A 17,796-nucleotide genomic window follows, 5' to 3' on the forward strand; every position below is an offset into this window, starting at 1 on the left:
TACATAATATATAATATATATAACATATAATATATACTATATCATATAATTATATTATATATAAAATATATGAAATAAATATTTTATATAAAAGTATATTATACAAATATACTTCTATATAAATATAAAAATGTATATTAAAATCTATATTAACTATAACATAGTCTATATAATATATAAAAATTTATATATAAAATTATATAAAATATATTAAAATATATTCATTTCTATATTATATAAATATAGAAATAGATTATATTTTTATATTATTATATTCATATTCATTAAATTAACTATTACTATAGTTATAATACATAATATATTATATTTTATAATAAAATATATTAATATAGTAGATACATTATATTTATATAATATACTCTAATTATTATTATAATTATATATATATATATATAAAAATAATAGTATAGTATATATCCTGAAAATTCCTTAAAATAATCAGCACCTCGAGCCTTCTTGCTTTGGATAAATCAATTGTGAAGTTGTTCTGAATATTCTGTTTGAGCTGCAGATTTATGGAAGGTGACACCAGCTGCAGTGGTCACAAATAAATATTTTCCATGTTAAAAGACCCTGCAATGCCCTCAGTTCCCCATTCTGGTTTACCAAACATTTAGGAAGTGTTTTAAGAAATCAAATTGCATCCAGAGCCATCTGGAGAATCCTCTCATTGTGCTGGAAAAATCCTTTAAAATTCCTGAATATTGTAACACACAAACCCCCACTTCACCTCTCTCACCTAAATACGAACCCTCAAGGCTTCAAAATTACACTTGACCTTAAAACCTACTATTTAATGTAATTTAATGGCAATCCAGAAGGAAAGCTGGGTATTTTTCCTCTAGGACTAGAGGAAACTTTACCCTGCTGATCATCAGAAAGGACAGAAACCTGCTGCAGGTGCAATTCCTGTGAACACAAACTCAAACCCAGGACACTGTAAACACAAAAGCCCTCTCAGAAATTAGGTTTTTAGGGAAAGAAGTCACACCTAACAAGCATTGAGCTTTAGACCTTTTATGAGCAAAGATGTTTTAATGTGCCACATCTCAAAAGCATCAAATCCTTCTTCACATGGAAAGGGAAATCACTGCATGGCTTTGGAGCTAGAGAGGTCCACCAGAGTTTCTGCAAATGCAAAGTGCATGAAATCCATGCAGTCATCCTTCATACACAAACCAGTTTGCAACAGCCTTGAGAACACAGTGTTAAAACAATATTTAGAGTTAAAAGTACCTGAAAAGAATCTCACCTCAGAGAGAGATGAACTGAACATCCTCCTGGACAGTTGTGCAAGTTCTCAACAAAAGCTTTTCTGTACAAGTGGTTTAAAAATCACACAGCGATTCTGGAATATTCCAAACAAGATTGGATAGAACAAGGATTTGTTTTTTAGAGTTACCCCAAGTCCATGGTGGTTGTTACAAACAGCTCTCATGGCCTAGGCCCCGTGCACTGGGGCTGGGATTCACCCATGGGACATTTCCTGTGCCATGAGATCAAAGCTGGGCTCAGAACAAACCCTGCAGCTTTTCCAGCACTGGACTCCTGCCCTCCCAACCCAGTTTCAGATATTGAGCAGCAGATTCATCCAGGAGAGGTCAATGTACAAACAGCACAGTCAGGAGCTCCATCAGATGTCAGAACACTGGTGGTCTGACCAAAATAGGGCTGAAAAATGTGTTGAGAATTTGAGAAGGCAGAAATTTCCATCTCTACTACTCGAGAGAGAATAAAAATATTAAAATTAAATATAAAACACTGTCCTTTCAGTGCCTGTGTTTTATCATCCAATATAGAGTAATGGAAAATTGTTCATTTATTGAGTGTTGAGGGAAGCTTGATACAAAGTAAGTCAGAGATCAAAACTGGCATTTTAAAACTTAGCTCTTCCTAACTGAAACAAAACAGTTTTAATCTGTTTTTGATAGAATTTTCTAAAACCATAATTATATCTGTATCTTAATATTGGTGCATGTGTTACAAATTCAACAGCAATAAAATTGAGTTTAAAAAACACACATTGCATAAAAACTATCTGGAGCTACCAAATGCTAAGAAACCCAGATTAGGACAGAAAGGTGGAATTTTTTTAATTTACTGAGCTGCATGTGGAACATTTTCTATAACTATTCTGTGGCTTCTAAAAAGCAGCAGAGCTGTGACTTGACTGATTATTAGCACTTATGTGACCAGACAGAACTGGTCTGAGAGGGAAACAGAAAGCTTAGTACCTCATAAATAATTTCATCCTTTTCCCCCCATGAACAGTTAGGGAGTTACATTTTCCTCTCTTCCATTCAATAAGCAACAAGGCTGATTAAATTAGGAGGAAATTGGATCTGCAGTCATCTTCACCAGGCAGATATTCAAAAGGACAACATTAACTCATCTGCCCCCATCAGCACATGTTCACTTGAATCCTAAAGGCAGCAGTTTTTTTCCATTTCACCCAGACCTGTTCCTCAGAAAGGAACTGTGGTGCAGAAACAAACCCTGTCCCTGCAGATGGATTTGGCATCCTCACAGCCTCCTGACAGGCAGTGGAACAGCAAAGATGCTCCACAATCATAAATATGGCACAGCAGCCAGGGGGGTGCAGTAAGAACCCTCCCAAATCTGAGCTACCAAGGGGGAAAAAATGACTTAAAAATCAGTTTTTAGCACAGTGGCTGCTCCTTGCAGTAAAACCACATCTGATTGCTGTGTTGATTATTTCAAATCTATTATTTTCACATGGAGTCCCTTCAAGAAGCAGACACTGCTGGAGCCCAACTCCTGTTTAGAGAGGGCATCTGATGATTCAGTGGCTGAGCTCTGGACATTGGGGGTCATTAAGCCACAAAATCAAAGCCCTGAAGGCCCAGGCACAACCTGAGCACACCAAGGGGCACTGCAGGCTCCAAGCTGTCTGACACAGGGGTAACTCCTGCTCACAAGGACACAGCACCATGGAAGCTTCCAGAAATACCTTCCTGCCTAACTGGCCTTTCCTGGCTTTTGCCAGTTATTCCCACATCCATGCACATGAACATGATGGGTATTGAAGGAATTTTTGTGGAGAGAAAAGTCTGTACACATTCTAGATTGACACTTCCTCCCTTTATAAATACACATAATCTGCTATGGGTGAATTCATTTAATAGGAGCATTTTCATTTGTCCCTGAAACTCCTGACCAAATTTAAGTCTTCTTTGGTCCCTCACCCTAAAAAACAACTTCCTGTTCATCAAGAACCACAGATGTGCAAAAGACTTTTAGGACATGGTGAAAAGGCTATTTCAAAGTGAGTGAAATCTGTACCAAGTGCAATTTTCCATCCTGGAAATTCAGCTACTGCCATGAGAGGCAGGCCAGAGGCAGGGGCAAAGCTGGACCCTGCACTGGAACTTCCTGTCAAACCCAGGTCCTGATTTAAATCCTGTGTTCAGACCTGGACCAACAAGTCACAGTGCTGCCATCACCTCAGAGAGGCTCCAGATCCAGCTCCAACTCAAGTTCAACATTATTGTCAGTGAGAGGAATAGAATTTATCTGTTCTGAGTTAATTTTGGCTAGAAGTGACCACCTTCACTGAGTACACCTCACTACCTGGCCAGCCACAGAGTCAGCTTTGCTGTTTTTCTCCTGTGCCTGTTTTTCTTTATCTCTTTTTTTTTTTTTCTCTAGAAGTTACCTGAAATCTAAAAGCAACACAAGAAATGCAAACACACAGGCTACACTTTCAGAAATTCTTCAGTTTCTGCTCACTAGAATATAACTGGAATAACTGACATGTCTGGACAGCTGCTTAGGAACACTTGTGACAGGTAAAATGATGCTTATTATCTACAGGTACCTTATCAAGCAATTCTCTTCCTAATCATCATCATTTGTGAAGTGTGCTGTTACTAAATGAGCTATTTACAAATGTAAACTATGTCATTAAAGTTTAAAATAAATAGACAACCTTGACATTAGGTAGTGATTTGACAACAAGGTAACAGATCATCAGTTACATCTTTCCAACAAAAATGATCTGTGCATGCTGCCCCCAATTATTTTTTTTAGTGAGGAAAATCCTTGGCTCACAATCTGTTCTGGAAGGACTTTCTCAGTTTTCTTCCTTCATGCTGGGTAATTATGCAAGAACTCCTTCAGTTTTGTTGGATAGTCTGTCATCACTCCAGTAGCTCCAAGATCAAAGGCTCTCTTGTACTCTTGTTCTTCATTCAGTACCCAAATGTACACCTGTGAAATGGGAGGCAACAACCAAGGTATTACAGGAAACACTCATTTCTATTTAAAATGTAACTTTTAACCTAAATTGTTTGATCTGAGAGAGATGTTACTGCATGTTTGAAATGAGAAATGATTACACTGTGATGCTGGACTTTCCCCCCCTCACCTTCCAAAAGGGACATTTTTATTGCTGACTCCAATTCCACTACCTGAGACTTTGTATCCTTCTAAAAATCAGTATTATTTTGTGAAAGGCTTTTTTATAGGCTTATTTTATAGGCTTTTTATTTTATAGGCTTAATTTTGAAGTGGGGGAAAAAAAAACCCCAAACTTCAAGAGATTTAAATGAAAAACTCCTTTTCCCCCCCCCCCCCCCCCCCCAGGTGTACAAATCTTCCTTTGCAAGCAGAGCACTGCAAATAGAACAGCAGCAGCTTTTGCTCAGGAGCTAAACAGCAGCTCATGGTCCCAGAAACACAAAACTTGCTGGGGGGAACAGGAACCTCCTTCAGGTCTGGGTGTGTCTGGTTTGAATTCTCACTTCAGCTTTTCCCACTGTACCTGGATGCCCCGAGCTGTGAGGTGATCAAACAGTGCCTTCCTCATCAGCAGCCTGAGAAAGGAGAGGGAGGTTAATTCACAACTTCAGGTATTTATGGAATTCTCAGTGTCTGTTGATGACCTGCAGTGAAGTTCCCATGCAGTGTGTAGAGTTTTCCATGAGCAAAATCCAATTCTAGGAATTGTTCAAGTAATTCAAGTATATCAGCTCTGCTGAAGATGAAATCCAGCAGAGAAATCCTTCACCCTGCAGGGACCTTACACCTTGTCTGATGGACCACTCTGCTTTCAGGAGAGGTTTCATCCTTCCCACCAGAAGACAGGAAAATGTCCTGGAGAAATTAAACTAACAGATGTCAGAGGCAGGAGACACTGCAGTCACTGAAAAGCTGTGACTAAATCCCCTCTGGAGCACAGATATTCTTAAAATGCAAAGTGTGCCTTGTGAGGCAAACAGTGTCACTCCTCTGACAACATTATGAAACAGCCACATCCACAAAATCTGCATTCTGCATCTAATTGCATGTTAATTAGCTGAGCAGAATTAAGGACAGAAGCTTAACAGACACAATGGGAATAATTCCCACTGTTACTGCACCTTAGAAAGCTTCAGTGTATGGAAAATAAAAGCATAAAGCACACCTACTTAAGATTTGGATCTGATTTATCCTGCACTGACAAAAAGCTGGAAGGAACTGAAAATATATAATGCATAGATACAGCAATAGCTAATCTTAGTTATTTGAGTCAAGTGTTAATTTAAAGGCAAAATATCAATAAAAACTTAATCAGACAAAAATCTTACGTGTCAGCCAGCCAGATAACAAATCTCTGGCTTTTTGACATCTTCTCTGGTTCTTTCAGCCTGTTGAGGAAGAGAAAACCAAAAATTACCAGAGCACAGATTAAAATCTTAGTTGAGATGTTCCAGCAAAAGGAACATAAAGAATTAATCTTGCTCAAATTGGAGCAGTAATTTCACTGCTCAAGACAGTGACGTGGAATTGGGTTACACAAGAGAAATGAGCTACATTTAAGAGAAGCAGCAGAGATGAGAATTCTGCAGCATTTTGAGTGAAGAATGAGAAAGATTGTGAAATCTCATTTCCACCCTACTGCTGACTTGTCTGATAGGGCCAAGAGACAAATTTGTGCTCAAGAAAAGAGGAGAAAAGAGCAAGAATTTATTGCAAGTGCAGAACTGCTGTTTATTGCTGTGCACAGAATTCTCCCAGCAATATCCTGAAGTGCCTAAAGCAACAGAAAAGGAACCTCAGCCCCCAAAAGCAGCTCAGGGAGGCAGCAGGGATCACCAGCCCCACACTGGGGCAGCAGTGGGCTGGAACTCACTTGAGGATGATGGAAGGCATGGGAATCTCAAAGAATTCCTCCTGGAAGGGGACAAATGGCAGCAGCCCAGTGTAGAACAGGCCAAGGAGCAGGAGGACACGCTGGGCACAGAAGATGGTGGCAATGTCAGAGTTCTGCAGGAGCCAGGAAAGAGATTCTCAGTTACCTTGACTCTGATTTTGACTCTGTTGCAATTTAATTTACTCATCAATGCACGACTGAAGTTCAGCAATCACACCTGAGATTAAGCTGCTGTATGTGAATAAATTTAACTGCTGTTCAGGTAAGAAATGGGGTGTTATCCTGCACAGATAAATTGAAATCATCAACTAGACTGAAATAGCAACAAGGTGGATTTCACTCAGGTGCATCTCTCCCTTGGACTAAGCACAATTTTAATTTAATTCTAAATTGTAAAACTCCTCAGCACAAGGAGGAGGAGAATTACAGCTGTGAAGGAACAGCTTCATGCTGGTGCAACTGTGTCCACTAGTGGCCACATCCATTATTTTCATGCAGAGAAACAGACAATCAGCAATCCTTAGAAAAATTGCCTTTTATCAGATGAATGATGTGCAAAGCAGGCTTCTAAGAACTCCTGGCATAAAATTGCAATGCCCTATATTGCATAAAACAAGAATAAAACATGACTAAGCTTAATTCCTCAAGTATTTTATGGCAGGGTAGAGGAGTGTTAACTGTGCTAATCTTGTTTCAGCAGTACAATCTGAGCACAGAATTTCTCACCATGAGTAGAAGGCTGGCTCAGCTGGTTAAATCTCGATTTGCAGGGTGCTTTTCTGGAGGATTTGTGAGCACACAGTACCAAAGCTTAGCTGGACTCAGCCTTACCTCCTTGAAACACTTGCATACGATCTCATAATTGACATTGCCCCACACGGTCAGGTGCTCCCTCTTGTACTGACTCACCAGCTCTGAGACCTGCAGCACAGAAAGCACAGAAAGCACAGCTCTCACCTGGAGCCACTGGGAAGGAACTGAAACTCTGCTTGCTTTGGAAATCATTCCAGGGAAATGGTCTTTATTTTTTTCCCCCCATCATAAGGTGGTCGGGATGCTTTGATGGGAAATAAAAGGTGTTCAGGACAACAGATTATAGCTACAAAAAACCTTAAAGAATTCAAGGAATCTAAATGACAAACTAATATTTTCTGGAAAGATTTCCCTCTGTGTTGAACACATCTACACAGGAGTCACTTTCTACTTTCTTACTATCTACACAGGGATTTTCAGGTTGGGGTGGGTTTTTTGGTTTGGGTTTTTCATTGAGGTGAATCCTCCCCTTTGGTTCTGGGCACCAGGCACACTCAGAGCCCCCTGCCCACCCCACAAATTCCCTTTTCAACACCCCCAGCCCATTTCCTCCTAACTCACCGAGTATTTGAGGTCAGACATGTTGACATCATCACTATCTACACAATCACATCATTTTTGTGCTGCTTTGGGGAGCAGCAGTCCCTAAGAAGATCCTTCCCATGAGGCACAAACCAAACATGGCTCCAGCAGTGCTGGAGCAGTTTCTCCTCCAGATGAAGGGTCCTAAAGAGCTTTTCCAGAATGTCCTGCACAAGATCCCTTCTCTGTCCCCTGCATTACCTCACTCAGGGAGCAGCACCCAACATGTGAAGGGTGAAGCACAGAACACAGATGTTGCTATCACAGACTGCCAGAATTCCCAAAAACCTCTGGAATATCAGCAGCATTGCCCTGCCTGCCCAGCAGGTTCCCAGGTACCTTTCTGATCAACACATCATTGTTCATTTTGATGTCAATGTTGACAGGAATCTCTGGAAATGCCTCAAACACCTCTTGCAGGAGTGGGATTCGGTTGTCTGTCCCCTCACACTGACTTTCTGGGGAAACAAGAAATTTCTCACTGCTGTGGCCACTTTTAGCAAACCACAGATAACAGCAGAAATGTCAGAGCACTCGTTACCTTCAAACTTTTATGTTAAAAGTATAAAGTTCCAAGGATAAGCACATTTTTAAACAAAACATGACTTCATTCAGCTGTAATTAACTATGACAAGCTCATTTCCATAATGAAAATGCCCTGAGCATGTTGCACATTCAGGGTTTAACTTCATGAAATTCACTCATTATTTAGCAACAGTAGGAGTGCAGGCAACATTAAAATCCTGAAATAGCAAACACAGGCTCAGTTACCACACACCAAATGCAATGAGATGAATGTGAAAAAGACCAAATGAGAACAAAATTTCCTTCTGAACTCCAAGTCACACCTACAGTAACTACTGTACTGCTTTCTACAGCCAGGGCTGTATTTTTCTTTTGAAACTTCTTTTGTCATGATATTGAGAGAAGAAAATGCACTTTTCTGTTCCCTTTGCCAAATGGAAAATTGAAACAGCAAGAGACAAACATCTCACCTTTCTGAAAGGTGACATCCAGCTTGCAGAGATAGGGTGGAAGTTCCTTAAAAATAAAGAGGAATGGAACATAAATTCAAATGCAGGGATATAATCCAAACCCTCCTCCCAAAAGACCAAAAAAAAATCCTAATTCACAAGCCACTTATCTCCTCATCCAAAAAAATGGTTTAGTAGCACCACTTTCAGTATTAATTGAACTATCTGGCATTCTTAGATTTGTGTCACCTGTAATGGAACAAAGCAAAACTTTCCCAGATGTCTGAGAATTCTGACAATTCCACTGTTGAGGCAGAGGGATCCATCTCCCAGTTTTCCCACTAAAAAATTGGTGACAGCAGGAAGAGCTTTTGTCCCTGTGCCATGGGTGTGACAAAACGCCCCAGCTCAGAGCCATTCACCCAGGCTGACACTGAGGATAAATTCCCCTGTGCAATGTGCCAGGTGTGATCTCCTGAGTGCACAGGGAGGGTGGTTTAGGTCGGGCTGGGTTTTTGGTTTGGGTTTTTCATTGAGGTGAATCCTCCCCTTTGGTTCTGGGCACCAGGCACACTCAGAGCCCCCTGCCCACCCCACAAATGCCCTTTTCAACACCCCCCAGCCCATTTCCTCCTCAACTCACCGAGTATTTGAGGTCAGATATGTTGACATCAACTCCTGTTGATCTCTTGAGGTTCTCATCATGGGACACAACCACTTGCTCATCTTTTGTCAGGTGACAATCCAGCTCCAACATGTCTGTCCCCAAATTAACGGCGCTGCAAGGAAAGGCTGCCCTGAGCCACTCAGGTGCTTTGTGCAGCTCCAAACCCAACAAATTCCACAAAGCCACCCCACTGGAAGGGCTTTGGATGCTCTAATGGTGCAAGGAATCCTCCCAATCCTGCTGCAAAGCAAGGAGCAAACAGGGATCCTCACAATCCTGCTGCAGTGGGAAGCTGATGCAAGAATAAACGACAGCTCTGGAAGCAGAGATGGGATTTTTGGCTGTGTCTCCCACAGGATTTGGGAAGCTCACCTGTGGATTGCAGCCTGCCAGCCCAGGATTGAGAAACCTGCTCCTAAAGGATTGGGTCAGGGTTTGGAGTGGGGTGTTTACAGCAGCAGCACATCTGCCCACTGCAGGGAGGGAGGTTTTGAAAAAGGAAATTGAATTTGTGGTTAGAAACAACAAATGACAGGGGTGTCAAAGTTGTTGTTTTTTAAACTTTATTTACATTAATCAGGAAGGGATGGATCAGGAAAATAGCAGTAGGACTTTCAGGCTTTTGGCTGTTTTATTGGGTAGCAAAACAACCTGAAACTATTGTTTTAATGAAAAAGTTTTAATTTAAATTAAAAAGGAAATAAACCACTAAACATCCAGTCATAGTTTTCAAAGCAAAGTAACTATTCCTGTTCCAACCCACTGCTTTGAAAAGCTCTAATCCAACCCCAATTCCACTCCATAGTAGTTTGGTTCATAGAAGGAGTAAGGAAAGCAAAAAGTAATAATGATATTGATGGATGTAAGAACAAGAAACCTCCCACCAGAACAAAAAAAAGCTTTACTGCAATGAGCAGTGGATTGCTCATTTAACTAGAAAAGAGGTGCCATTCCAGCACACTGATAAAAGGCTGAACTCTTCCTTCAAAACCTTTTTATCCAGCTCTGAGCAAACCCACAGCACCTGTGAGCTGTGCCTACCTGAGAGCCAAAGCTCTGTAAATTCAGAAACCACCTTTTCCTTCTGGGCTTTATTGGCTGCTGAACACAGCCCATGAGCATCCACTGAGGGAGTAACAAACCAAAAAATAAATCAGAACACACTCCCCAAAGTGTTCAACACAATTTCTGCTCCAGCTGGGATGATGATCAAGGAGGGTTGTCAAATTAAAGCCAATTTCTGAACTGTTTGCCAGTGCTGCTAATTAAGAATTAGAAGAGGAACAGAATCCTGTTACATATGGAGAATCACAGGCTGTACTGGGTGATTTTTTCCTCCTGAGGGAAAGCAACTCCAAATCTGCTGCAGGAGATTTGCCAAATCTGTAGCTGTTCCCATCTTTTATCAGCTCACCAGCAGATTTTTATTAGCAATATTTCTTGCTTTAGAAAGCCAGGGCTGCTGCTGCATGGAAAGGGGAGAACAAGAACTTTCCTTGTTACCAGATTTGAGGCTGTGCCAGGCCCTTACAAGCAGCTCAGTGCTAAATAAGCTCCTCAAGTGCTGAGCTGTCCCAGCTGGAAATCAGTTTGTTCTGTCAAACTCACACTGCTCCAGAGAAGGCTCCAGATTCAGAACATCATTGTGGATTCAGATCCAACTGCTCCAGAACTCAAGCTGTGAGGTAGGCTCACATTTGTAAATTAGGGTGAGAGTGCTCCTGCTTAAAATCTGTTGGTTTATAATCTAAAACCACCACAGAAGCATTTAAATATGGTAGAACAAGATTATAATCCTACCCCCCCCCATCTATTATGCATCTTACCCAATAAAACAAAACTAAAAAAAATATTGTCTTTGGTACAAAAAGCTTCTCATTTCCTCCCAGAATATTTGGAAATTAAGCAGTACAGAAACTGAAATTGCCAATAAAGGTTTCCTCCCCCCATAGAAACTTTCTCCTCTGGATTCAGCTACAGCAACAGGCAAATGTTCCTGCTTGTGCAAACCTGCAAGGACAGTTCCTGCAGACACACCCTGGCTGGCTTCACACAGAACCTGATGGAATATCAATTGATCAGCTCACAGCAGCTCTTTGAGCCAATCCTGACCAGTTTGCACCAGCCAAATCACTGATTTCCTACCCCATTCCTTTTGCTACTTATTTGTGAAGATGGGAATGAGCAAAGGGGATGGACAAAGCCTTTACCCCTTCCCAAAAGGAGCCAGAAGAGTTTCTACTCCTAACAGGGGGAAATTGCTCTGCTTCCTGCAGAGCTGCCCTGGCTCTCTTTGCTCTGATGAACTTTGCTATTGGCAGCTGCTGTGGATTCAAAAACTGCACCTCAGAGAAAAAAAATAACAAAAAAAGCTATGAATTAAAGCACCCAAGCATTTGTCCCACCACAGCTCTAAAATTATTAAAATGGGCAGAAGAGAGTCAGAAAAATTCATCATAAAATGTATTTCCCCCAGCACAGTCCTTACTCTAAGTATTACTGCTTATTTCTGGGAATAAAATAAAAATAGATGCTTTATGGAATTATTTATTATAATGGAGTAACTTCCCTTGCAAGAGCTCTTTGTGTACAGAATGAGTGTGTATGATATGAAATGAAAATTAAGAAATGGTTAAAAAAAAGGAAGAAGCACTTTCAGAAAGTCTGGTAGCAGACTTGCAAAAAGGCAGGCCAGCAGGAAAAAAAACCCAACCAAACAAAAAGCCACACAAAACTATGCTGAGCTTCCATGGAGATAGAAAATAGTGCAGAACTTTCTTTTATTTGGTTGGGAAAGCTGGCACCCCTCAGGCTGCAGGGAAACAGCAAACTGCTGAGGCTCCTGAGCACAAAGCAAATCAGAAAAACCCCAAACTAAACCAAGAGGAGCCCACATAATGGGGTCCCTTCTCAGCAGCAGCTGGAGTTTCAGATCTGCTGCTTCTTCAAATGCCTTTGAGAACCTTGTTAAAATTCACTGCTTCAATGCTGGAGGCTTAAAAGGCTTTCTGGTCCCAGCCCCATTTTAAAGCCCTAAGAGGCTTTCACACATTGCAAGACTGTAGGGTGTGAGTGCAGGAAACAAACACAAACAGCAGCATTTTCTGCTTGATAGAGATAAATTAATGAATAGAAGTAATCACCATCAAGCACAGCATTGTGTGCTGGCTAGTACAGGCCCCAGGGGTTGTTTCCATTTGTTACTGAGCACAGACCATAATTTGTGGGATCCCAACTCCTCCTGGTGAAACTGGAGTGGATGTTTGGCAATGCACAGGGGTTATCCAGAGGAGAGCTGACTTTCAGAAATGGGACACTGGGACCCCAAAGAACTGAGGATTCCCACCTCCTCCCTTGGTGTTTCTCTCACTAAAGACACTGAGAACACCTCAGAATATTTAGATGTTCTCATCCTTCTTTACTCACTGGTGAAAGGCTGCCATCGTGTTCTCCAGGTTCTCTCCAGCACCTACAGAAACAACAAAAATAAAACTTACACTAAATCCTTTTCCTCCCCTCAATCCCGCTGAAAATATCATTTAAAAGTAGCAGGTTCTAAAAATATACATATTTTGAGAAATTAGGGTGAAGCTCAAGGCAGAAATCTCTGTTGCCACTAATGTTCTGGAGAGACACAACCTTCTTCAGGTAAAATTATTTAAAAAAAGAATTGATCTCGGATTTGTGTAACATTTAGAATATTCAAACCAAAGTGTTTGTTTTACCAGAGGTATTTAGCTAGGACAATAAGCCCCACAGGCACAGGGAAAGCACATGCAAAAATGGAGTTGAGAGTTGATGGGAAGAGTAACAAGAGAAAAAAAATAACAAAAAAAAAGCTATGAATTAAAGCACCCAAGCCAGTCTAAAGCTGACACCCTCTAAATGTATAACCCAGCTGGGGTGAAATAGGTGACAACCTATAGGTGCCAACCTGTGCTCAGTGCAAGGACATTTCCCAGCCAGCACAGATCTGCCAATGAAGGTCTGTGCTGCAGGAGAAGGGAGGTCTCACACACAAGGAATCAAACTCACATCCATTTCAGCTAAGAAATGAAAGGACAAGCAAATTTAATTTTCTCTCAGGCAGGATTAAACTCTGCAAGTCCTAAGCCAGCAATCTCTGCATAAAAATCTTTAAAAATCAGCCTGATTAGGGACTGGAAAAGGTTGTGCCTCTTTCAGCCTTTTTCTGAGGCAATATTATAGACTGGAAAACAAAACAACCTCAGGAGGATACACGTGCTGATGAAGATATCTGTGCAAATTTCACCTGCTCTCTGACAGTAATGAATGACAGACTTTGTAAACAGCAATTATAAGAGCTCCAATTAAGGCCTTGCCTATTAACAAGACCTCACCAGGACATACTTACCTAAACCTGTGCTCAGTTACTTAATTAAAGCAATGCACAACCACCAATTTAAAATTGTTGTTCTCAGGCAGGTGTACAAAATGGAAGACTTAGGAGCACGATGACAAAAATCTGCAGGGTTGAATGTAAAACAATATGGTGAGACCACAGCAGCTCCTGTGATCAGACACTCACCAGCATTTTATGGGATCTGACTGCAGCACTGGGAGTTGGCTGAGTAGGAAAAGTGAACCAAGGGACAGAGGAGAGCAGGAGAACCTCATGGTACCCATCTGGTGATTGCCCAACAAATGGGAATCCCCTGCACAGGGCCTGGCTGATCAGTTACAAATTAACTGCAGTAATAATTGAGGTTTTTAGATAACTTATCAGCTGTGGCAATCCAGCCCATACATCCTGAGCAGTGAGGGAAGGACCAAAACACCTGAGTCAAGGCTTCAATCTGTGAGCAAAGCAAGAGTACCCTGGCATTCCTGGGCAGAAAGTTGCAAAGATAAAAGTTTGAGGTGGCTGATCTGACAAATCACATGGCAGGGAGGTGGTCAAGGGCCAGGGATGGTGACATGGCAGGGCTGGTGAGTCAAATGGGGGAAATGAGGAACAAAGTTGAGAGATCAGCTGAAAGAGGAATTCTAAACCAGCAACCACAGGCAGAAAAGGGAACTACACAAGTTAATAGATAAAAGTAATTTTCTCCCAGAAAAGTGAGAGGGCTGGGCTGACCAAAGGGCTCCTGACACTCCCTCAAACACCCCTCCAGCTTCATGGGCTCATTCCCTGTGAGGAACAGACCCTCCCCAGCCAAAATGGCACATCCAGGCTTTAGGAGGGCACATTCCCACTCTGCAAGCACCACCAGGGCCAAGAGAGAGCCAGCACCAAGCACTGCCTCAGGAGGTGACCCTCTGAGGTTTTGGGTGATTGCTCCCCTCTGCTCAGCATTGCTGAAACCACACCTGGAGCACCACATCCAGTTCTGGGCTCCAAAGCACAAGATTGACCTGGATCTACCAGAGAAAGTCCAAGGAAGGGCTGTGGAAATCAAGGGATGAGAGGCTGAGGGTGCTGGAATTGTTTTGTCTGGAAAGGATCCTGCACATGTAAATACTGCATGGGAGGGAGTACAGACTCAGGCAAACTCTTCATGGTGGTGCCCAGGGAAAGGACAAGAGGAATGGGAACAGGTTTAAATGCAGGAAACTCAGTTTATAAATGTAAGAAAAACCCCTTTTTTGTTGCAGGAGTGAGCAAACTTTGGAACAGGCTCCCTGGAGAGGTTGTGGAGGCTCCATCCCTGGATGTACTCAAAACCTAACTGGACCAGGTCCTGGTTAACCTGCTCTGGTCAGATGCAATCTCCAGAGGTCCCTTCCAATCTGAATTATTCTGTGTAAAAATCATCATGCTACCCTCTCTCTCTGAGACCCTGCAGCCCAGGGCTGCTGGCATTGACAGAGGACTCCAACACACAATATCAAGACTCAATAATTGCCCTCAGAAATGCCCAATTTTACAATGATGCAGACATGAAGAAATAATTCAGGGATGATTCTACGAAACGAGGTGACAAAATCCTTGAATGAAAAAGCACCATAAATCAAGCCCCTCAGACTTTAAAAAAACCTGACTGTACAAGGTTTCATCGCAGAGAGGAAAAAGCCAAACAAGTTAAGCTAATTGGAGTAATGCAATAGGAAACATGACACTGAGTCTAAAGCTACAGCGTGACTGAAGCCGGGAACTCAAGTCCCGCAGGAATTTGTGTTACAGGGTAAACACCAAGGAGAGCAAAGCACGAGTGATCTTCAGCCTCGGATGGGCAAAAAGCTGCGGGAACGTCCAGGGCTGCCCTCCCGCCTCAGGTGGATTTCACAGGAACAATTCGCAGCCCGTGGACTTTGAATGCCTGAGGAATAATCCTGCCTTGAGCGAGGCTTTGCTGCAGTTCCGATGGAGCTCAGAGCCACCGGGCCGAGCCCTCGCATTCCAGGCTCGGGGCTGTGTATCTTAACTAAGGCGCTTGCAAAGGAGTGAGAACAGAAGATTAAGTTCCAACAAAGTCGCCTGCAAGTTTTTAACAGTTTACAAATTAAAAAAAAAAACCAAATTAGGAAACGCTTAAATTAAGAACCTTTTCTTTCTATATTTTTTGAAGGAAAAATATAAATACCAAGTAACAGATAATACAGATAGTCCACACAAAAAGCTACATTTTATGGCATACTTAAAACTAGTTACAAAGAAACTTAAACTGCCAAATGAACTAAAGGAAAGAAGCGCCAGGAATAAAATCATTACGAGATCAGATCCAGTTTTTAGATTTCAATAATTTAAGGCAGCAGCATTTGTCAAGGACCGCTGGCTAAAACTGTGATCACTCCCTAGGTAAACTGGCACTGAGTTTGATATTGAAAATTGTTTAAACTCGGCACCAGACATCTCTCACACAAAATATCGAAAAATATTTACTAGCAAACTACCTATTTTCAAAAATGAGGTGAGGCAGCAGGGAAGAGCACAGAGCTGATCTCTACAGAACAGGAACACACACCTTACTGCATTTTCCCCCTCCCAATGCTTTGGAATAGCTGGGAGAAACTTAAAAGCCTATTTTAGACGGAATTAACATGCCTGACTTTCAAATGCGAGAGGGTTTTCCCAGGGCACTGAGCCATTCACTGTCTGCCTGCAACACCGAGGGGAACAAGAACAGAATCACAGCAAATTCTGCTTCCCCTGAAAGCAGAAAGCAAAGCAAACAGGAGGTCAGAAGAAAATTGCTCTCTTGTACCTGACCTAAGCAACAGCCAGACGCCCATCTGGTTGGGGAGAAAAATGCCAGGATACAGAATCGTCAGAAGAAAAAAAAAAAAAAAATAGACGTGTTTGAGAGGGAAAACATCACGCCCCATAACTAAAAAAAAAAAGGAAAAAAATAGGAAAAAAAAAGCTGATTTTCGACTAGCGCGGCCGGACTTCGGAGATTAATTCCGCGCTGAACCGAGGCACTGGTCAGCAGGTGGCACCTAAAATTAGGCTGAGGGAGGAAGGTTTAAAGGGAGCCCGCTGCAAGGCACGGACACCGCGCAGTCCCTCACGAGCCGCCCGCGCCCGGGGGCCCGAGCAGCGCCCCGGGGTCGTGAGGGAGCAGCGCCCGCGGGCCGCGGAGCCCCGAGCGCCGGGCGGGGACCGTCCCTCAGGAGCGGCAGAGAGCAGAAAGGCTCCCGCATCCCCTCGCCTCCATCCCCGCACCCCCTCACTCACCGCCGCGGTGCGAGATGTGCCGGCAGCGAAAGCGCTGCCGCTTGGGCCGGTGGAGCAGCCCCGGGCACTTGAGGAGAAGCGCGGAGGTGAGGACGTATCCACCCAGCGTGGAGAGCACGTAGAGCGTGGCCGACATCCTTCACCCGTCACCGGCTGTCCCGGCCCGTCCTGCCGCGGTCCGTGTCCGTGTCCCAGCCCGCAGCCGGCTCGCAGCGAGGCGGAGCCGCTGCGGGACGCGGAGGCTCCGAGGCAGCAGCAGCGGCGGCGGCTCTGAGGGAGCGCAGCCTCTGCGCCCGCGCAGCCGCCCCGGCACCGCCAGGAGCGCAGCGCGCAGGCGCGGCGGCCCCGCGTCCTTCCCTTCCCGCCCGGCCCTGAGGGGCTGCCCGCAGCTGCCGCTGCTTCCCAATCGCTCTGCGGGTAATTCCCAATTAAACGCCTTAATTCCCAACTGCGCCGTGCCGGCTGTCTGCTCTCAGGTGGAGGGATGTGTTTTCCACACCCCCGCCCAGCGCCCGCCTCATGGGCGGGGCTGTCACGGTCAAAAAGCGCTTCGCAAGTGCTGCGGGGTAATTCTCAATTACACGCTTTTATTTTTCACCTGGCTGTGCCGGCTCTCTCCTCACAGGTGGAAGGATGCATTTCCCACACCCAGCCCCCCAGAGATGTCGTATTCCTAAGGAAAGGATGTGTTTTCCCCCACCCAGCCCCTCAGACCGGTCATATGCCAAATGGGAGGGATGCTCTTTCCCCCCACACCCCCTCAGAGGTCATAAAATCATAGAACAGTTGGGTTGGATCTTTAGAGATCACCTAGTCCAGCCCCTTATGTCGTATTCCAAACAGGAGGGATGCATTTTCCACACCCAACCCCTCAGAGATATCACATTCCATTTCAGAGATATCACATTCCAAACGCAGGGATGTGTTTTCTTCATCCACTCCCTCA

The 17,796-nt window shown here is 43.3% G+C and overlaps 1 protein-coding gene across 1 annotated transcript; it reads right to left on the bottom strand.

The window, feature by feature from the left end:
* Window positions 1-1,022: 1,022 nt before the first annotated feature.
* Window positions 1,023-17,350, bottom strand: GDPD1 (glycerophosphodiester phosphodiesterase domain containing 1). The gene is made up of 10 exons (XM_071447535.1): window positions 16,851-17,350; window positions 12,638-12,680; window positions 9,188-9,323; window positions 8,566-8,611; window positions 7,910-8,028; window positions 7,007-7,096; window positions 6,155-6,288; window positions 5,610-5,669; window positions 4,805-4,856; window positions 1,023-4,251 (listed from the first exon to the last, which is right to left on the bottom strand). The coding sequence occupies exons 1-10, from the start codon at window positions 16,984-16,986 to the stop codon at window positions 4,129-4,131; spliced, it is 939 nt and encodes a 312-aa protein (XP_071303636.1). The 5' UTR covers window positions 16,987-17,350; the 3' UTR covers window positions 1,023-4,128.
* Between the last annotated feature and the right edge of the window lie 446 nt (window positions 17,351-17,796).

The sequence above is a fragment of the Agelaius tricolor genome, unplaced genomic scaffold (genome assembly GCF_023055355.1).
Source record: "Agelaius tricolor isolate 1412-34295 unplaced genomic scaffold, bAgeTri1.0.p SCAF_25, whole genome shotgun sequence".
Taxonomy (NCBI): Eukaryota; Metazoa; Chordata; class Aves; order Passeriformes; family Icteridae; genus Agelaius; species Agelaius tricolor.